This window comes from Tasmannia lanceolata, unplaced genomic scaffold, assembly GCF_043159265.1.
Source record: "Tasmannia lanceolata isolate RefF3 unplaced genomic scaffold, GAP_Taslan_0.1 ptg000011l, whole genome shotgun sequence".
In the NCBI taxonomy this organism is placed as follows: domain Eukaryota; kingdom Viridiplantae; phylum Streptophyta; class Magnoliopsida; order Canellales; family Winteraceae; genus Tasmannia; species Tasmannia lanceolata.
In genome coordinates this window covers 18,150,791-18,173,611 of record NW_027518688.1, presented here as the reverse complement: position 1 = coordinate 18,173,611, position 22,821 = coordinate 18,150,791, and the positions used below count along the sequence as shown (strand labels likewise).

The window sequence follows — 22,821 nt, the reverse complement described above, 5'->3', positions numbered from 1 at the left end:
AAAATGGCTGAAAGCATGACAGAAATGTAATAGTCTTGACTCAATTCTTTACAATCCTCTATTTCTGTAAGTGTTTCTTCTAGGTTGATTCTTACATGACCAAATGCCATGAAATTGGATTGATAAAAGTGAAAGGCTTCAAACTCATATTCTCGGTTTCAATACAGAACCAGATCTGAGAATTTCTTGTGAAATCATTCTCAGACCTTGATCCTTTTGTAATGATGATCTTTAAATAAGCTAAATTGTGTGGAATTTGAAGTGGGCTGAAGATTCTCCTAACTAAGGGATTTAAACAACTACTGTGATCTACATCCAAATTTCAGTATCATTCTCTCAATTGCTTCTTCCTTGTGCTTAGCTCGTGGAAGGAATTTCCACTTTCCCCAGAAGTCGGAGCAAATAAGAAGACACTGTTCAGGAAAGGTTCATTTATGAAACAACTTTCTGTTGTCGATTTCATTTTGCAATTGCATGTTATTTGGTTGCATAGAGAACGAACTCCGGCTGTTATTTGTGAACTACTCAACATCACCAATCTGCCACAAATCATTTTGAGATTTAGTCTAAACCAAGGAGGCTCTTTGTGTGGATCTTTGATTCAAGTCAATAGTTGGATTGATTTTCTATTAAACCAAAATGTATTAAACACGTTTTATTCATTTTTTTTAACCAATGCCGCATTAAACCCGAATTTTTCCCGTCCCGTATTTTTGCCGTATCATGTTTTGCTAACTATGGTCAAGATCATAGATCCATTTTGAAATTTAATACTCCATTTACTAGGTCATTAGGCTCCTACGTCCAAACATTCTTTTCCTCACATCTTCTAGAGACAAAAATGGTTCTTCTCCCACTTACTACATATACAATGATCCCGACCCTTCATCTAATGGGCCCTGAATCCCACCCATGAAATAATCTACATCATCTAATTACTGGAATACAAAATTTTGGTGAGGGCATAAATGAATGAAGATTAACATTCAAACCAACAGATCTTCCTATTAGTGTTGGAGAGAGAGAGAGAGAGAGGTATTTTACCATTTTTCAAGCATGAGAAGAGCTCAGGGTCTGACCTCTATTCTCCTGCGCCAAGCTCTCCTTCCTGCTCACAACACCCTCACCTCCATTCCCTCCTACAGAACCAGTAGCATCTCTTCTGGGTCGGGATTCACCGAACCCAGTTTTGGATCACCCTCCAAAGCTCTCTCTCTTGGCCTCTTCGGAGCCTTCTCATTCTCCTTTGCTGCTTCCTCTCTTGCCCAAGCCAAAGAACCCCCTACCCATGATTTCCTTCCCAAAGATGTTGTTCTCTATCAGTATGAAGCATGCCCCTTCTGCAATAAGGTTAAAGGTAACCTACTCTCTCTCTCTCTCTCTCTCTCTCTCTCTCTCTCTCTCTCTCTCTCTCTCTCTCTCTCTCTCTCTCTCTCTCTCTCTCTCTCATCAATAATTTTCGAATTCGTTCTTTAAATTTCTGTTCCCAATTGATTGTTTTCTTGCCGGGTTTCTGTTGCGAAATTATGTATGTGTTTTGATGAATTTCTATCATAGAATGAGAACAAGCGTTTTTCTCATTTACGTAATGATTTTTGGATTTGGGTAGGTTTATGACAGAACACACTGTTCTATCAGAGCAAAAAATGAAGAAGGAGATTGATAGAATGAGAGGAAAAAGGGAGAAGACAGTGGGTTAATTTGAGGAAAATCAGCCTCCAACGTGCTAGCTGCACTAAATGCGAAGCCATTAGGCATCTACATCATATAGAAATTGGGGAAAACAAAATAGGAAACATAAATCTGCAAAATAGGGAAACGAAATTAAGGAAACCTAATATAATATGGAAATGACATAAATAAGGAAAGCAATTGTAACATACCTCCGCCCTTAATTTCAACCGTGTCCTCGAGGTTGATCAGTAATAAACTCTGGAAATTTATATTGGATGGAATTGTATACATCTTTGACTAGTAAATCTCTCCACTGCGCAAGAACCTTAGTCACTGCTCGATTATTATGTTTGACGATCCGCCTGTGGTTGGGTTTTAACTTCACCTGTTAGAGACGTGCCTGGTAGATGACTTTGAGCAATTTCATGCTCTCCCAATTTTTTTTCATGCATGACACGTGGAAAACAGGGTGTATTTTTTAACCCTCTAATAGATCTAACTGGTAAACAATAGGTCCAGTGCGCTTAAGCATCCTGTAAGGCCCATAGAATCAGGGAGAAAATTTCCTGGAAGCGCGGACATTGATTGATAACTGTCGATAAGGCTGTAGGCGCAGGATTGCCCAATCAACAACTTGGAATTCTCGCTCAGTTCGATGTTTATCCGCTTGTTGCTTCATGCGGGCTTGAGCACCATGTACATTATCCTTAAGGAGCTGTAGAGAGGCCTCTATCACGTAAGTCACAGTTGACTTGGTGCACATTAGAAGACCCATGGGTTTAAGAAGTAATGAGACGTGAGGCATGCCCATACACAATTTCAAAAGGTTTCCTCTTTGTAGTGGAGTGATAAGTCATGTTATACCACCACTCGGCCCAGGACAACCAATGGACCCACTCCTTGGGTCATTCACTTGTGAAGCAACGCAAGTAATTTTGTAAGTAGTAGTTGACCACCTTAGTTTGGCCATCAGTTTGAGGATGGTAGGCTGTACCCAAGGTAAATCGCCTCCGAGACCAACCTACTCCGTCCGATCTGGACCACACCAAAACTGAGCAGCTTAGGCACTTTAAAGAAAACTTGCATGATATTGACCAGCTATGGAAGAAGTTGAAGCCTGGGGACTACCTCGGGTTGATCGAGCAACTGAATGCCAACCTTGATGAGCCGATCTAAAATCGGGGGACCACCCTAGGTTGATTGCCTCCAAGGCCGACCTACTCGGCCTGATCTAAACCACTCCGAAACCGAGGAAGGCCCTAGTACTTGGAAAAAATAAACATCATCAAGCTGGTTGAAAAGAGAAAAGGAATAAGAAATGAAGAGCTAACACTTAGAAGAACGACCCAGACAGACTAATGTGCGTGATGCACATGCTGGTCGAGCTAGAATGGATCAGACGGGCTTGAAGAACAACCCAGACGGACTAATGTATCCAAATTCCAATCTAGTTCGGAAAATTTAATTTATGAGCAGAAAAGGCCGATGAAAGATTCGCAAAGCTACAACAAGTTATAGAACTCCAGCTCAGTCACCTCAGCTTAGATCGTACAAACCCAAACACATGAACCAAGCTGTTCAACCAGAACAGATCAGATAAAGCAACTCATCCAGTACAAGGAACACCTCGTCATGTCTAGCTCGGATCCACTTAAATCCAAGTAGTATAAACCAAAGAGGCACCAATCAAAATACATGAAGGAGCAGATTGGTACATGCAACTTGGACCTCCTTAAGTCCGAACTACTTCAATCGATCTACATGAAGGAGCAGATTGGTACATGCAACTTGGACCTCCTTAAGTCCGAACTACTTCAATCGATCTACTGTGAAAACAAGACCCAGCTTAAGGAGACCGGTTGAGGGGGCATGAAACATAAACGTCAGACCGACCGACCTAAACAACCCAAGGTGAAAGAATAAACCTCTGTCTGAGCTACATGGACCGAGGTGGAAAGGAATTCAAGTCTGACCTCACAAGATCGAGGCCATACGAATCTTGGTGCAAATTCAAAACGCTGAGGTAGTCGTTCCAAAGACAGACCTAGACAAACCTTTGTGAACGGTCATCTCAAGAGCCAACCTAGATGGACCGATGTTGGTGGCCCCAAGGCCACATCGGCTGGCCGAAGGAAGCACCTCCGAAGACCAAACTACACCAGTTAGAAGCCTCGACCGTGCTACACTGGCTAAGGTAGAAGGAAGCCAAATTCGACCTCGCAAGTCCAAAATACCAGATAAATCCCAATGGTTAGTTTGAAGACAGACCTAGACGAACCGATTTGAACTGTCTTGAAAGCCGAGGTAGTCCTTGATGTAGGCTGAGGAGAGAAATAGAAGAAGACGAAGAAAGAAGAAGAAGAAGAAGAAGAGAAGAATTACAACTAGAAGAGAGGAATTTAGGGAGAGAGGGGAGAGAGAGACTAGAGAGAGAAAAGTGTAGTAGAGAAGAAAAGGAAATACTCTTTTTTTTCCTGATTTTTCTTTTTTTTCCTGATTTTTTTGGGCGGGGGGTGCCTAGGGGTAAAATAGGGAGGCTAATTGGTCTTTCTTAAAGGGAAAACAGGGGGGTGGTTTCTCCCTTTTTTTTCTGTTATCTGTTCGTAACGGAGAAACCCTTTTGGGTTTCTTCTCCTCGTAACAGAGAAACTGTCTTTGGTTACTTGTCCTCCCCACACACGGTGGACGAGGCCGTGGTGCTCCGGCTCCGGTGGTGGTGATGCAAGCAATGACAACGGCAAGCTCCGGTGGAGGTGGAATCTCTGGCGGAAAAAAACTCCGGGAATAGGGTCCACAGGGGTCTCTCTCTTTTTTGCTTGATTTGGCTGGTTTTAGGGTAAAGGGGTAACTTCATGGCAATGCTGGAAACCCTAGAAACCCTAACCTATAGCCCAATTTCACAGCCGCCAAAGATAAATTTGGAAACCGGAATTCTAAGAAAACCAACCAATCAGGAGAGAGCTCAGAGAGGCAACTTTCCTAATTGCCTGGGGATTCTGCTCTATAAAAGTGGGACTAATGCTAAAGGCATGGATCCAATTCCATTATCTTGCTTTCATCGAGCCCGCAAAGAACTCAATTCGTACATGTAGCCCTTTCTGGCTTAGGCATTGGAGAGCCTCCTCAGAGTCTTAACTCCAGCAGCTTTCTAACGATTCTACATTGCTCATAGGTTGTAGATCCTCGTCCTGGGAGCCATCTTAGCATTGTCCTCCATTCGAGAGCCTCAGTCCAGATTCCAGCGGCAACAATACTAATTATAACTTTTTCGTCAAATGTACTACTGGAAAAAGCCCTTTTGAGGCAGTTAGTGGAGTGCAACCGATGAAGCCCGTGGACTTGGTACCACTACCACCTAAAGAAGCCCGTGGATTCGCAATGCATATGAACGAATTAAATGATGAGGTTCTAAAGAAGATCACCTTAAGCAATGAATCCATAGTTTCAAAACTCCCCCGCGTCATTGTGGACGCCGCCAGTTGACTCTCTTTTACATTGACCGCATTCTTATCCGAGTCTTTGTTATGCCTTTTCATCAAAACTCCTCTGACTCATGAACTAGATCAGAATCATTCTCAACGAATCCATAATAAGTGATCCAATTTTTTTATCGAGTCTGGGTGGAGACCAAAGGATCCAATACAACTTATGACCTCATCAACCGAATACTAGACCGCATCGTACTGAGTCGACTAGGATTTGCTTTGGCCGCATTTTGACCTGCATCAACGTTTTGAAACAACGAACGAATCATATAAGACCCCCACAATTTTACATCATAAGCCAGAGAGTTTTTCCAAAGGCAAACACAAGAAATTACATTTCGAAAGTGCTAGTAATGGGGACCATCCTAGGACCCATATTCAAATTTTTGTGTCATTCAAATGTCTTTTAAGACCCTTAAGTTTTACAAGGGGTACGGGTACCATGGTTTTTTCCCACCAATATCATTTGGTTTCTTTAACTTGTAGGTGTTTAAAATGTCGCCCACAAGTGTATTACGAAAATCTATAATTCACTTAACTTTTAAGTGACCGCAAGGGCCCACATGACAAAAGGCGACATCATGTTACTTAAGTGATTACTATGGCCCACATTGCAACATAAGAGAGTCCTTGTATTTGCAGTACTTGAATAAAGTTAGTTTATTTGTTTATATAGGAGTCTTTGTTAGTTTGTGAGTCCTGGTACTTTTAGGAGGTCTATTTTTAAAAGGAAAGTCCATGGAAAAGTCTTTAAGTACATAGGATTACTAGGTAGGATAGAAATTTAGGTTTACCACTTGATATGGTTGAGTTTTAGGAGTTCTAAGTCTACCCTAATCTTGAATTTCGGAAGAAGCACTCTCTCTCCCTCCCCCCCCCCCCTCTCTCTCTCTCTCTCTCTCTCTATATATATATATATATATATATATATATATATATAGCCTTATTTCTTATTATGGAAGATGAATAAAATTAATTTTTTTACTTTGAGATAGGTGATGCCTTCTTGCCTTAGGGTGTGATGCCATAGATCCTATGGTGTTATGTCTAGGAAACCTTAATGTGATGCCAGATTATTTTCTATCCCTAGATCTTTTCCTTCCTTTTCATTTTCTTCTTTCATCCATTATTATTATTTTTTCTTTAGTTCCTAAGTCACCACCTATCACTATCACATTAATCCTCAATCCAGATCTAGCCTTAAACCCTCTGCCCACACCCTTACCCAGCTTCCCTTTCCCCCTTTTCCACATTCTGTTTCACTCTTCATTTACTGCTTACCACATCCCCTTTCCACCTTCCCCATTACCCTTTCTATATTTTTAGAGTCTAAACCATCCCACGATCTCTTCCCTTACACAACCTATAAACCCTAACCAGTAACCACTCAAGAACCAATTTTTATACTTCTTTCCCCCATTGAATCAATATTTATGCATATTTACCATTTCTTTGCATTCTTTACCTATACTTTAACAAATCTAACTTTCTTGAATCTTTTTTATTTATTTTTTTTAAGAAATCAAGAAACTTTTCTAGAATTCAATAAACTCATTCAAGAACCTTTCAAGGACCTTTATCATTGATCAACCTTCTCTCCTGCATCAATTATTACCAGAGTGAAGTATTAGTCTTTTCTCCATAGATCCTAAATGAGTAAGTCCCTACATGATTGTCAGAAAGATTAGTGCAAATGCTTATCCTAGAGTTGCCTAGTGACATGGGAATTAGTCTAGTTTTCAATGTGGAGGATTTGACACTATCATAACAGCAAAATCATTGTTTTTTTTTTTGTTTGTTTGTTTGAATGGTGACGGCGAAATCATTGTTGTAGAGACGGAACCAGCTATCCGTCTATCCCTTGCACCAAGACTCAAGATATTGAAGATGTGATCAACGACCAGATTGTATCTATCAAGAGCGATAGATATCAGAATTTCCTAGCTCGTTGTAAAGGACAATCATTGTCAAATTACACGTGGATCATTGCGAAAGAATTCACATAAATCATTTTGACTTAAGTTATGAAATAGGGCTCACCCATGCCTAATAATTTGGTAAAGAGGGAAATACCTCTTTCTTGTGCAAAGGAGAACGGAATAGGTCGTTCTCCCTTAGGGCATTTAGAAGCCTTGATACGATTAGCCATTCAAAATAAAGTTATTATATGATCATGAGAAATTCAGTCAAGAGGGAAATATCCCTTAGGGCATTTAGAAGGCATAATACGATAATTAAAAATCATGCTTTTGCTATGAAGAACTTCTTGTTCCCCATAGATTGTGGTGTGATGCCCAATAGACTTACGATGTCATGCCCTAGGATTCTAATGTGTAAGGCCTTCGATCAATTATCTTCTTCCTCTATTCATCTTCAAGGTATTATCTAATCGTCATTTTTCTTCTTTCTAGAACTTAAAGATAACCTATCCATCATTTTTTCCTGATTCTTTAATTGTTGTTTTGTTCTTCTTTAATTGATGTTATTTAAGTGTTTTCATAAGAGTGTTATTTTAATTAATCTGAGTGGATCAGATCTGTCATCTAACAATCAGATCAGGTTGATATCAGCCATCAACTTTTCTAATAAGGGTAGATCTTGAGATCCAATCGTTGAATCTAATTCGATATTGCTTGTGATTGCTAAGATCCACCATAATTAGTGATTTTGAGACATTTGAGAGAATTGGATTGAGATATATTCTAAGAAAGTACCAAAAATAGAAATCTATTGGTTTTGTGGATTGTTTTACTTAAAGATTGTGTTCTAAGTGAACTTTCCTTATTATCATATGTCAATGGGTATCATTTGTTGGTGCTGCAGTTTGATGAAGCTGATGCGCTATGTTTTAGTGAAGCTTTTTTTTTTTTTTTGACTAGTAGCCAATTTCATTATGGTGGATCTTAACAGACAACATGACCTTGGATATGAGAGAATGGAAGAAAAGAAAATGATCCATATAGACAAACCCAACTAGTGTCAGGATTAGACTTGGTGATGTAAAGCGGGTCCCTGCCAAAGATTGTGGGTACTATTTCGCATAGGGAAACTATTTTCTTTTCACCACTTCCATGTAATATTCCATATAAGGGGTAATTTTGTCCTTTTATGGTAGTAGGGATTAGTATAAATAGGGAGGGCTTTGTCATGTTAGGGGACTTTTGACATGACATTGAATTGGAGACTTAGGGTTTTGCTAAGTTGGGAGAAATCCCTTTCTTATTGGAATCGTCTAAGGCAAGAAGAACCTTAGGGCTTGGGATTCAAGCTCTTCTTCTTCCTTTCTATCTCTTGCCTTGTAGCTTGCAAGGAGTTATCTCAATTGTACCGAATTTGGGTGTCCCCTCGCCTAACCTAAGCATTACAGGTCTTTCTCTCATGAATGGAAGCTATTAACATCTCGTCATTGTTCGTGCATGTCCATATTAGAATCAGGTGGTTTCTTCAGGCCCTACCTTCTAATTGCAATTTCTATTGTTGAGGCAAGCGGGTGATACCCTCTGTCTTGTTGATTTGTTGTTTTGCTTTGTATATATGCTCCAAAGTAATCTCAGTTGGGCAAGGAATTCCCGAATCAATAACTATCTTTTTCAACATTTAATAGCCCTCTTGCTTGAATTCTCACTGGAAAATGGCTGTATCCACTAAGGCATGGTTCTACATGTATCTCTTGAGGAATTACGATTGAAATTGTCTCTGCTGCCTTTGAAATTATTGGAATCAAAATCTTAATGCGAGGTATTAATGTAAGGAATTTGGGCTTAGGGATCCACGTGGAATAGTTCTTAATTCCAAGCCATGGTGTTGACCTCCATTTCCTTATAACATGGTTATTCCTTATAACATTGTATTGTGATTGGAATGTTGATTAACAGCAAGCACATTTGGTATCCACGATCATCGGCCCGGTGTAGTTTCTTGACTTCCTAATGGCTTTCACTCCAAGTGCTTGTTGAAATGTCTGTTAGGTTCCATGGAAAATTCCTTACCGAGAAACTTTAGAGAAGAATATGCAAATGATAAGTGCTGAATTATATTTTGTGAATCTATCTTGTTGAAGAGTCTTTAAAGTATTTTCCCCTGCAAGCTAGTGCATTCACTTCCATGACTTACCCTACGTCACTTGGTCAGTTTGAGCAGTTTGAGCCGGGTAGATCCTTTCATCTTCTTCATGAAAATTTTCTAAAGGATTCATTAGCCGACTCCATTTAGTTTGGGACAAAGGCTTACTTAGTTGAGTTGAGTTGAGCCAATTTCATTAATAGAAAGACCGAGATGGCCGAGGAACAAGAAAGAAGAAAGATACAAAGAGAAATGGAAACATAGAAAATGTTATACAGAATAGCAAAAAAAATGGGGGAAGCGAGTCAAATAAGGCCAATTGCTCTTCCGACACTCCCAACCTAGCTAGGCTATCAGCGGCCTCATTTGCCGATCTACGCACATGATTAAACTGAAGCTCCATTGATCTCTTGCAATCATCTATCTCGTCAAAGTAATCATCGAACCTAGAAGGATTCTTTAGGTACCCTTTTAGCCACTTTATGACGTTTAGGGAATCCCCTTCTACAACAACTCTATTCACTCTATTCAACACCAAAAGTTTTATGCCTTGATGAGCCGCTCGCACCTCTGCCTTCGAAGCATCCGCCACTCCAATGGACCCCGCAAAGGCCCATATAATTTCCCCTTGATCATTTCTTAGCACCCCCCAATTCCAGTCGGGCTCGGATTGCCCATGCTAGAACCATCAAAATTTAGTTTGAATAAGCCGGTTGGGGGTGGATCCTAACTTTGGAGTATGTTTTGCTTCTTAATCGCCTCATTAAATACCTCTTGCCATCCTTCCCAAAGGTCATAAGCCGAGACAAATCTAAAAGATGGAAGGGTTTTTACGCAGGATATAGTAAGAGTGATCATCTTGGTGAAAAGATAGTCGGGTCCTCTCGAGACTCCTCTAAATAATCTAGCATTTCTTTCTTTCCACAACACCCAAATAGTGGCTAGCAAAGAGACATTCCACAAAATCTTCCCTTTGTTTTTCCAAGGAACCAACGACTATCCATGCAGAAGCTCTACTAAAGTTTCAGGAAAGACCTAGTGTATTCCAAAGCGGTTGAGCACCTTACCCCAAACCATCCTGGCCATTTTCCAATGAAGAAGGAGATGATTGGAAGATTCCTGCTTCAACACAGAGAGCACAATGATCTACAATAATCATATGTCTCTTTCTCAAAAGGTCGACCGTCTGAATCATGCCTTGCTGAGGCCGCCCAACCAAATACACAAACTGTAGGGGCTCTTGGATTGACCACACTTTAGCGAATTTTGCAAACCCAGGGCATACCACCAATTGGTGATAAAAAGACTTTACAGTGAACTCATCCGACGAATTCCAGGTCCAAACCCTCTTGTCTTCCCCGTCTTGCTTGATGTAGCCTTCTTCAAGAGTCTCGAAGAGCTTTGCAACTGATGCTAACTCCCAATCAAAAAGGTTCCTTCTAAAAATCAGATTCCAAACTGTCTTCCTTCTCTTTTCTCCATAAAATCCATAACATAACATTCCTTATTTACAGCCATAGCGAACAACTCTGGAAACATAGCTTTGAGTGACTAATTTGAGCACCACTTACCTAACCAGAAACGGATTATGCATCCATCGTATACCCTGAATCTAATTCCTTCATCGAACTTAGTGTTGATGCTTGGAATGTCCTTCCATACTGTTTTCCCAGGTCGTCTGAATCTGTCATCCGATGCCCAATGGCCAAAGCACCATATTTCCCTTCAATGACTCACCCATAGGTTATTCTTCTCCTTGCCAAACCTCCATAGCCACTTGCCTAGAAATGATAAGTTCATTTCCTTAATTCTTCTGATACCTAAGCCAACACTCTTGAAAGATTTACCCACAACTTGTCACTTAACTAAAGGAAACCCTTTCTTTTCTTTGGTCGTCCCCCCCCCCCCAACCCCATAAGAACCTCCTTTGGATCATTTCAATCTTTTTTACCACACTCATAGGACAACGGAAAATCGACATTTGATAGATCGGGATATTGGCCAATGCCGCTTTTATCAAAGTAAGCCTACCACCTCTTGAAACCAGGTTTCTTTTCCACGTAGCCAGTGTACCCTCCACCTTCTCCACTTTGTGATCCCAACTTCTTTTATTTTCTCTACCTGCCCTAAAAGGCAAGCCTAGATAAAGTGTAGGAAGACTATCAAAGTCACAACCAAGAATACCTTCAAGACCGAGAAGCTCATTCTCCTCTAAGTTTATGCCAAAAGATTTAGATTTTGAAAAGTTTGATCTTTGACCGGTAATTGATTCGTAGCATCGAAGGATGGCTTTCAGATTCATTATTTTTAGCACATCGTGGGAGCTAAAAAGAAGAGTATCATCGGCGAATTTTAGCTTTATTGCATCATTTATTCATGGAGTGGACCAATGTTTGATTGAACCACAATTCCTAAAACAGGGCACATTGTGGATGTTAAATGATTTATTTGCTTTGTACACTCTATTTTCTCCTTTCCTCTGTGCTATGCATGCATTGTACGATTATATTACTTAGGGATTTTGGGTCATTTCTTTGAGATCCTTGGGGATATTTTAGTCCATTTTAAATTATAAAATTGTATTTAGTGCCAAGGGTTTCTAGAACAGAATTGCACCGTTTTTTTTAATGGAGAATAGAGTTGGACAATTATTGTCAAATTTTCCTTCATAAACTTTTACATGGTCTGAGAGCTGGACAAGCATCTATCTTAATAGTGAGGTGATCTAAAATACCATTGATACAAATATTTAGGTTACATGGAAATTACATGTAGCACCATCTTCGAAAACGAAGTAATAAAAACATCAATCGCATGCTTTCCTTTTTCTTTCAATGGCCTTTTCCATATTTAAAGGTGTAGGGAATTTAACCAGGTAGAACTTACCCCTAAAAGCTAGCTATTAGAGGGAGGGTGCCCATTCCCTTATAACCCATCCCCATCCATTCCGCTTATCCGATGTGGGACTATTTTGCTTTTGCATGGAACCCCAACAATCTCCCTCTCCACGCGGTGGCAACGTGGATAATCTCGCCCCTCCACGCGGTGGTAACTTGGGAACCACGAGATACTACACCGGGGTTTCTGAGATCTTCCCTGAGGGACGTTCCCGGCCTCGGAGGCAAACTGGGGTTTCCGAGATCTTCCCCGAGGGACATTCTCGCCCTCAGAGGCAAACTGGGGTTACCACGCCCTGGCTCTGATACCATTTCTTGAGAAAATCCGCCAGGTAAAACCAATCCAATCGTGCACAAATTAAATAAGAAAGTAAAACTAGTAAATCAAGCCACAAGATGAACACCAAGATTTACGTGGTTCGGCAAAGCCTCCACGGGCGAGAAACACAATCTTCCACTATGAGAAAACAATATACAAGGATTACAATGGATTTAACCAAAATCCGCAACCCTTTCCTCGCTTCTCAAACCCAAGATCGTACCCAAGAGATAACCCGAGAAAACCCAATAGAAAGTACCCAAGAGAAAACCCAAAGAAAACACTTTCTTCTTCCTCTCTCTCTCTCTTCCCTTCTCTCTCTCTCTCTCTCTCTCTCTCTCTCTCTCTCTCATGCCCCAAGCCACACTTCTCGCAACCTTGCTGTGTAAAGAGACTTGTCGTTTTAGGTTTTCCAAAAAAGAAAACCTATACAAAGCTACTTGCCTATTTTAGCTTTGCCTTCCCACCCAAGCAATCCATCTGGGTGGGAAACAAGGCAACTTTCCAACAATCTCCACCTTGGCTTATTTTCCAGCCACCTGAAGATTTTCCGTTGATGCCGCCACCGGTCCATTTTCACCGCAAACCACCATTGGCCTTCTAAAGTACCAACTACACTCCCTTGAATCATCTTGGTTATGACTCATCCCGATTCGACCAACACGGCCAATGCACATGTGTAGCTGCCAACCCGTTGACTCACCCAGTCAACTTTGGAGAGGGATCTCGATCCATCCTCCCCAACGCAGGTACTGTCATCCTCTCACTATCGTCTGCAACCTGGAAAACCCTTCTCTGCACCAACTGCGAAAGAGACCGTACAAGTGCACGCACTTTCACACCATTTCCAACTAGCCATCGAGATCTTAGGAACACTAGTCACCGTGTCCCCGACCAGACGATATAATCTACCACACTTCTCGCCCTTCATCAGAACTATACAGCCGTGTGTGATTTTCATGGCTCCACATACAGCTGAAAACCTGCAACCCCTAGAGTACAACCGGCTAAGAGACTAGATTCTTCCGTAGCTTTGGGACATAAGACACACCACTCAAAGTACGAACCACTCCATCAAACATTTTGATCTTCACCGTTCCAACACCAGTGACGTCACAAGTAGACCCGTCACCTAAGGACACTATATCCGCCCTTATCTCCTGGAACGTATCAAAATATTCTCTCCTAGAACATACATGAACAGAGCACCCCGAATCTAAAATCCACTCATCATGAGGAGAAGTCTAATTACCTGTAGAGACTGTGAGAACGTATCCAAACTCTTCGCCCTGCTCATCTGTTACCTCCACCGTCGTATTTGTGGCACCATTACCCGCCTGGTCATCTCGCTTTGGACAATCCCACTTGATGTGGCCATATTCCTTGCAGCGGTAACATTGTACACCCTTTCCGCCAACCCTGGATCTAAACCTGCATTTTCCTAATCACTTGTCAGACGACCTTCCTCTTTGATTCCCACCATGAACAACCAACCCGTGCTCTTCACTTTCACTAAGAACAGGTTTCTTTCGCATCTCATTCGATAAGAGCGATGCCGTGACTTCCTCCAACTTTATTGTATCCTTACCATACAATAAAGTCGTCACCAGGATGTCATTCGAATCAGGAAGTGAAGTAAGAAGTTATATGGCCTTGTCTTCTTCCTTCAACTTTTCATCAACCTTGTGGAGTTGATCCACAAGCCCGTTGAACACTGTAATGTGTTCTAGAAGATCCTCGCCTTCCTGCATCTTCAACCCGTATAATTGCCGCTTCAGATACAGCCGGTTGGCCAAGCTTTTTGACATATAAAGCTTTTCCAACTTATCCCATAACGTAGGCTCATCTTCTTCTTCCATAACATTAAACATAACACTATCTGCCAGACATAGCCAAATCGTGCTTACCGCTTTCAACTCTATGTCTTCCCACTCGGCATCCGTCATCTTCTCCTGCTTCACATCCTTTCCCTTCAACGCGTTAGCCAAGCCCTGTTGAACTAGGATGTCCTTCACCCTCATCTACCATAGGGTGAAACTGCCATTTCCGTCAAATTTGTCAATGTTGAACTGAGTAGAACTTGATTTTACCGTCTTCTCAGATTACTCCGCACTTCACGGTGTAGCGCTCCACCTTGAACGAGAATCTTTCTTGGACAATCTTTCTACTCTGAAAGATCGCTCTAACTGTGATCCAACCACAACACCCACGATCACTCCACCCGGCCTTGACGATCGCTCCACCTGAGCTCCGATACCACTTGTAGGGAATTTAACCGAGTAGAACTCGCCCCTAAAAGCTAGTTGTTAGAGGGAGGGTGCCCATTCCCTTATAACCCATCCCCATCTATTCCACTTGTCCGATGTGGGACTATTTTGCTTTTGCGTGGAACCCCAACAAAAGCGAATCTATTTAATGGGACAATTCATTTGTACAACCTATGAATAAATAACTTGTACAGCTAATCTCCCAACAGACAAATTTCTATTTTTCGTTCAGTTACTTTTTCTCCAAAAATTTTTCTTTTGGTTTTTTTATATTTCTCAGTTTTTTGTCATTATATCCTTATATTTATGTTTATGTATGAATTTTTGAGGTTGAATTTCCACACACATGAATACTTTGATGAGCGACAGTCATGCTACATTCTGAATTAACACCGATTAATGCTTGTAATCATGCACTCGCTATCTTGGGTTACTGTTCATCTTATAAGTTCTTGCTAATCTGAAGTTATGGTTGCTTGAGTGGCTTAATGAGGGGAGATAGTTGCAGGGTTGGCCTGGATGGGCTTCTTATTCAGTGGTTTTGTTCTCTGTTAAGTTATTTCTGGTCAGCAGAATTTTCTTTAAGTGTAGCTGAGAGGGGCACAGAGCTCAGAAACAGTTTTCCCTATATGTGTGCGTGCGCGCGCACGTGTGTGTGTGTGTGCATGTGCGTGCGCATGTGTGTGTGCGCGTCTGTGTGTGCGTGCGCGCGCGAGATCAATTTCTTTATTATTTTGCTTCGTTATGTCTTGACACTAGTAAAGACCTATGGGTAGACTAAAGGCACAAAAAGATGGGATATGGTGTTATGGTGTGTGGGTGTGGACAAGCATAAAGAGAATCGATATTTTTCTTATTGTTACCTTGAAAATATGGTTTCATTTGATAGGTTGACTTACCATAATTTACTATTTTTCTTTGTTTTCAGCATTCCTAGACTATCATGATATACCATACCAAGTTGTGGAGGTCAACCCCCTTAGCAAGAAGGAAATCAAGTGGTCCGACTACAAGAAGGTCCCAATACTGACAGTGGATGGTGAACAGCTGGTTGATTCATCAGGTATTTATTATCAAATCTTTTTCAAACAGAAAAGTGGATGCATCACTGTTATCTTTTAATATTTAATTATTTAGTGAATTGTTGATAAGCATATATTCCAAGTTTTCCCATTGCCTCAAGCAGTTTCTCACTAAAAATTATGTGCCATCTTTTATTTTATATTATTTCTTCTCTAAAGAGTACAAGCTCATGGTTATGATGCAGATATTATTGTAAAGTTAAACCATAAGATCCATCCCGTGGAAACGGTTCTTGATGATGAAGAAGACAAGTGGCGCAGGTTTGGTGTCTTGCTCTTTGTTCTTTTTTAGCGTAACATTTCAGACATAACATTTCTATATTAAACACGGGTAGTTTAGGTTTCACTTTTTAAACTAGACCAACTAATATATGAAGCGCTTTATCCTTATTGATCTTTGGGAATTAGTTGGCATCGTAACTTGAGCTTTCTGAATATATACCTTTGTTGAGTAATCCCTCTTTTTTATGATTTTGTGGCTATTGCTAATGGTACTATTTTGACGTTTAATAGACCTTGATCGTGTCTTGTCCCTTTCGCTTTTCAACCTGTTTTGCCTTTTGTCATTATAATGTTATGTTCATATTTACTTTCTTTATTGATGATATTTTATTAATAAAAAGGCAAAAGCCCAATGGCTGAGATGGTCAAACAAAAGAAAACAGAGCATAGACTGGTAGTATTGTTGGGCCTCTACTTGGTGAGAACCACATTTTTTCCGTGTGATTGCACATGTTGCTGCTTTTATGTTCAAGCACTTTCGATATTATTGTACGGAAGTACCACAAGAGGAATGCCAACTGAAGGCTGCCCTTGCAAAAAACAGCCACAAGAGTGCCTCCATTGGATCCACATCACCAATATTATTTCTTTACTTTTACATTGTTCAGTGCCATTATAAATGCATAACGGTGACATGGATCCAATGAAGGTGCCCTTCCAATTGGTTTTTGCCAGGTAGCCCTTCAATTTAACATTCCTTTTATTTTTTCAGAAAGTACCACATTATTTTCTGAAGTTCCCCATTATTATTGTTTTGCCCTTGCCAAGTGAGACATTCTCTATTGGTATAATCAGAAACTGATACATTTTGTCAATATTTAGGTGGGTCGATGATCACTTGGTCCATGTCTTATCACCAAACATATACCGGAATACTTCTGAGGCTCTTGAATCTTTTGACTATATCACAAACCATGGTAAGAATTCGGTTGTTGTATTTCAGTCATACTACTACTTACTGCTAGCATTGAAGTGCCACACCTTCTCTGTTCTATGTTTTTGGCCAAGTTCTATATTTCTTGTTATGATGTGTCTATTGCCTGTTAGTGATTGTGGAAGCTAGATAAGTTTCTTATCAAATTTGTTTGATGATTTTTCTAGTTGAAAATTCGTGGGCGGTGACACATTTTCTAGGTGGGCTCTTTCCACAAAGGAAATCACATGTTTGATGGAGTATAATCTCCCACATAGTGATGCAAACTATCTCATGTAATGGGATAGTCGACAGACTAACATTGAATTCTGTTATTGATTTTTCAAACCAGTCAAATAAGATTACTTAAGTCTGGCCATCATTTGGATTAGCAATAGGTCTTTCAATAATGGTCTGTTCCAGGGAGGATAAATAAGGGATATAACATTCGTTTACCCTTTATGCAAAAAATGATGTTTGTTTTGATGACCGTAAGTGGGGGAAATTACCCCTCTAAAAGTGGTAAGTTGCTTCCACCTTGTCCCTCTTTTACCCTAAAATAGGGGAAGTAGCATACCCCACAGAGAGAGTAAGTAGAACGAGCGTGAGTTGGATTTTTTGCTAGGTAAGTCAGAGTTCTGCAGGGAAACAACCTAAAACAGTGGAACTTCTGTAACAACCTAAAGAGTATTTAGGGATTCTCCATTTTGTAAGAAACCAAAGAATCAGAAGGGTTAGCTCAAAATGTAACATGGCTGTATGCATATGGGTTGTAACTGGCACGGGGACGGGGGTTAAGCTATGGCAAGACCCAGAAACATGAAATGCTGACATGTCAGTGTGGATTTATAAATTATAAGCACTATCAGTATATACTATAATATAATATGGAGATGAAAAATAGAGTATCGTAATATGATCTCCACACATGATTGATGAGGAACAAGAGAAGAGACAGTATCATTCTACAAATTCTTGAAATGGAGCTGATGTCCACACCCCCTTTAATTTTTTTATACGGGCCTGAGGTTTAAGAAACACTCCACACCCAGTCACCCACTTTTATTTTGGCAGCCCTCCTTTACTTTAAAGCTTCTCTCCTTGGCTGTCACAGTTCCCAACAACCTGTCAATGGCCAGTGAGATTCAAAATATGGGGCTGCCAATGTCAAAACATGGGGATGTTATAGTATCACTTCTGTTATTGAAGATACAGCATTGTGAGCAGCATTGCTGCCATGTTTCTATATATCACGATAACCATAGTTCGCAAAACTCCGTTTTAAACGGAAAATAACTTGTTTAATTGGTTTGCCGTTTAATACTCTGTTGAAAAGTTTTACAATAAAAAAAACTCTGTTTTTTGGGGGAAACTTTAAACGCATTTTTTCCAACTTTCCAACTTTACCCCCGCTATATTTTGTAAATGATAAAATTTGAAATGTTTTGTTTTTCTGTTTCCATTTTTTACTACATTTTTTGTACCAATACCCATTGTTTTGAAAATCTTACGATTTACGGTTCAATTTACGATTCTTAGGCAAAACGATTTGAATCCCATGATGAATCTTAATTTGTATGAATCTTACGATTTTTTATTGAATCTTACGATTCGATCGTAAATCGTACGATTCGTACGATTTATGCGATTTATCCAAATTAAGTTTTGTATAAAAGAAAATATGTCTTTCTTTCAAAAGGCCTTATTTCCTTTCTACATTACAAGAAGCCTTTGAAATCCCTCTCATTAGAAGGAAGAAGACAGAGGAGGATTAGGACATCGAACAAATCGAACCAATCGAGCACAGAGCATTTGTTGAGGGCATTACTCACATCGAGGTGGGAGTCGACGTGGGAGACTACCATAATAAGGACAACATCGATTCCCGTCTTTTATGATTGATATTTCTCATTTGATGTTTGAGACTTTGAGAATTGATATGATCATGTGCCTTTTTTTTAAGATTATTAACCAAGATTCATGGTTTTGGATGAGAATTAGATGATTAGTATGTGTCAAGTTTGTCAGGAAACAATTTGTATTACGATATTGAATGGTAGTTTCTGTTTGAATTAATGAATTTGGATGAAAAATGAATAATTGGCTATTTTTATTCTTTAATTTATTTATAATTTTTTATTATACATATTTTTTTTATATTTTTGAATGAATCTTACGATTTACGATACGATTTACAATCCGATACGATTCGACCCCAATTACGATTTACGATTCGATTCCGATTTTCAAAACATTGCCAATACCGTATTAAACTCAATTTTTTCCCGTCCCATTTTTTGGCCGAATCACGTTTTGCTAACCATAGAATCACGCTTTTCCCTTCCCATTTTTTTGTAGCTAACATCTTTATCCTCACTCTTGTAATCCTCTTCAAAGTGTAGGCAATTTCAGCTACACAGAGAGGTTAGCAGTGAAATATGCAGGAGCAGCAGTTATGTATTTTGTGTCTAAGAAGCTGAAGAAAAAGCATAACATCACTGACGAGCGTGCAGCTTTGTACGAAGCTGCAGAAACATGGGTTGGAGCTCTCAACGGCAGGGATTTTCTTGGTATATTTATCTCATCTTTTAGCCCATTTAAGTATGAGATCCTCCTAAGCTTTCCTTCATGACAGTATCATAACTGTCGGCCTATTGCATCTCTACAGGTGGCTCTAAACCTAACTTAGCAGACCTTGCTGTCTTTGGTGTCTTAAGACCAATTAGATACCTCAGGGCTGGTAGAGACATGGTTGAGAACACACGCATTGGCGAATGGTATACAAGAATGGAAACGGCCGTTGGAGAGTCATCAAGGATCAAGGCTTAAAAGGCAAGCAGTTACGTTCCTTTTTCACTTTTAGTTTCGGTGAATTGATATCACTATGGGGTGGGTACTGATATGTTTTTTTATGCATGCCGTTCCTACAATCCTGCTAAATTCATTGTTCGAGAAATTTTGGAATTTTGATCACAGTTCGAAGGCTCAACAGCATTGTGGAAATAAATGATGTTTTTAATTATTATAACATTATACAGAAGTCCCTTTTATAGCTTGAGCAGGAAACTCTTTATGTGGAACTCAGCAACGAATGCATTGAATCTCTTTCTCCTTAAAAAGGACCTTTTAGTATCGGTTCTAAAAAAATGCTTTGAATGGTTGGCATGAACTCTAAAAGCAAGGTTAATGATCTCTTTAGTGTGCTTGGTGAAACTATTGTATGGATCATTGTCAGCTCAAAACATCATTTTTTGTGGATCATTGTCAGCATACTGTTCTTTAAACAGGATGAATTTGAATTGAATGTTGTTAAGATTTGTCAGATCATATATGGGGAAGTGTGACCCTTGGATCATCTAGGATTAGGATTAGATGAGAGGTAGTTTGGTTAGATTAGGCTACTAGCTAGATTAGGCAAGTAGTTTAGATTAGGTTTATCTTTATCATGTTTTTCTTTGTTTATCTGGAACTGTAAGTGCTTATTTGAGCACTGTTAGTGTTTGTTAAAATTGACACATTAATAGAAAATTTCTTCTATTTTACAGTTGTATTTCCTTATATTTGCTTTATTGAAGGATCTGGATTGTACAGTTGGGGACAATGCATCTGACATTGGTCATTTTTGCAATCGGAGCAAATGTTTCCTCATAGTCTACCCATTACTCCTTGGATACCAGACGTGCTCTGACCCGCTTTACCCTGGAAAAGCTATTTTCATCCAACAACTTAACGGCTAATTTCCCCAACTCCCAGGTCTTGTTTTTCTGTAATGCTTCAATTTTTTTCCCCAAGTTTGAAGTGATTGGTTAGAGATAAGGGGACCTTTTGCTGATGCAGTGTGTTTATGGAGCTGCTATTTGCATCCCTGGTTTCTGATCTATTTTTCTATGAGCACTTCACATTCTCTTTATCTTGAAAAGCCACTGACATCCTTTAAAATGGGGGTACAAATATCAGCTGAAAGGCCTGTTTCAGCAGTCTGAATTGTTATTCAATGGATGTGCATTTTTTTTTTCCCATTTGAAGGCAGCCTCTTCTGTTAGGCCTTGTCCTAGATATGCTGCATAAGATGTTTTTACCAGTGAAACTATCCTAACCCTTTGATCTGTGGACAATCCTTTCGTGATGGATGTAGACCATAGTTTTTCATTTTCTAACCTCCTTTAAGGGTCTCAAATCGGAGTCTTAGGACCCTTCTCTTGGGGGCCAGATTTTGGATGGATGCGTGGTTCAAAACACTGCAAGGCCCGAGTGTAAATGGCTTGGGTCATTCAACAGGTGCCCCAACTTGAACTTTTGCTGTTTTACTTATACATTGTTTTAACTTAGAAAATGATAGTCATTTTACTTTTACTTCCACTTATACCTTTGATTTTTTTGAACCCCACATCCAACAACAACAACAAAATGAATTAGCTCCAACTTTCGGTCAATCCAGCCGCACATGACCGTTAATAGCAGAAATTTTGAGACAGCCTTAACAGCTAACTACAAAATCATATAATGAAGAGGGGTGCCATTATTTAAATAAGGGAGTGCAGATATCATTTGGCAACATCTAATAATTAGAAACTTGAAACTCGTTCTATTGCTATCAGTCTTGCCCAATTTTCATGGGAGGAATGATACAATGAAGGTGCCCTTGCAAAAACCAGGTACAAGGGCGCCCTCATTGGTCAAACCCAACAAAGTGCATTAATAAAGGAACAGAAATGCATGAAAATGGGGTGGAAAAATAGAATAATAAATGAACTTTTTAAAAAAGGACCAATAAGGGCGTCCTTGCAGTTGGTTTTTTGTAAGGGTACCCTTCAGTTTATCATTCCACTTTTCATGGATATTTAAGTCACAAGTCACAACATTTAAAGTTCTTTGAGAAGTCTCAGAGAAAGAGTTAAGAGACTGCCATGGATGCTCCTTTCTCCACTTTCTCACCATACTGCATAATTTGACTATGTCTATTGTTATACTACTACATAAAGATGACAAAGCACATCATATAGTTTACAAGTAAAAACCTTATATATCCCAACCCTAATCCCAGTACAAAACTTTCAACAAAACACTAACTGTGCAATTTTTCTAGGTTACTGATATTGGCACTACCATGCTTTAATAATTGCGCAAACTCAGCTTGTTTTAAATTTTCTAATTGGATCCTAACAAATTTGGATTTGGGCCATCCATCAAATTATGTCAACCCAATTGACATTAATCGAAGAGAAGGGCATGGCTTCAAATTTCAGTTTCAGAATGTGTTTCGGTCCTCATAGAAACCGAAATTTCAGACGAAATCAAATAAAGTATTATTCTATATCATACAAAATTCCGGCCGTAATTTTCAAAATTTTGGTAATTTCAGCTGAAATTTCTGGAAAATTTTAAATAATGAATATATTCCAGATTTTTTGGTGAAATTCGACTGAAATTTCAAATTTTCAATTGAAATAATGTAACGTCTCAGGTAATATCGATTTCGATTTCAGTATTGAAATTTAAAACCATGTAGAAGGGTACATCTATAAAAACAGGGGCCTATAACTATTGGTCATTTTCAAAAGAAATACAAGCATCACCTTAGATAAACTACTGGATATAAGTTTTTTTTCTGCTAATAAAGTTGCAACCCAAAAGCCACCAAGAAAATTAAGAAAGGAGTATTGGTTTTAAGAGCTTTTAGATATCTTTACTTTCTTCACGATCAAGTGGCCCATTTCAGGCAGGGCCAAAGTAAATCCAGCTCCATGTGGGTACATTTTCAAAAATCTAGATGAAATCTAGATGGGTGCATTTTCACTGTATTCTGTATATAAAATCTAGATGAAATCTCAAACACTATA

At 39.5% G+C, this 22,821-nt stretch overlaps 1 protein-coding gene across 1 annotated transcript; it reads left to right on the top strand.

The window, feature by feature from the left end:
* Positions 1–953: 953 nt before the first annotated feature.
* LOC143886529 (uncharacterized) lies at positions 954–20,531 on the top strand. The gene is made up of 7 exons (XM_077390540.1): positions 954–1,357; positions 15,633–15,767; positions 15,972–16,047; positions 16,891–16,985; positions 19,384–19,551; positions 19,650–19,813; positions 19,958–20,531. Exons 1-6 carry the CDS (start codon positions 1,057–1,059, stop codon positions 19,808–19,810), a joined length of 936 nt encoding a protein of 311 aa, XP_077246655.1. The 5' UTR covers positions 954–1,056; the 3' UTR covers positions 19,811–19,813; positions 19,958–20,531.
* Positions 20,532–22,821: the final 2,290 nt, after the last annotated feature.

Coding starts and splice junctions, on each gene's coding strand:
- LOC143886529 (XM_077390540.1), top strand. CDS start 1,057: ATGAGAAGAGCTCAGGGTCTGACCTCTATTCTCCTGCGCCAAGCTCTC. Junction 1,358..15,632: donor CTTCTGCAATAAGGTTAAAG/GTAACCTACTCT, acceptor CTTTGTTTTCAG/CATTCCTAGACTATCATGAT. Junction 16,986..19,383: donor TGACTATATCACAAACCATG/GTAAGAATTCGG, acceptor TTCAAAGTGTAG/GCAATTTCAGCTACACAGAG.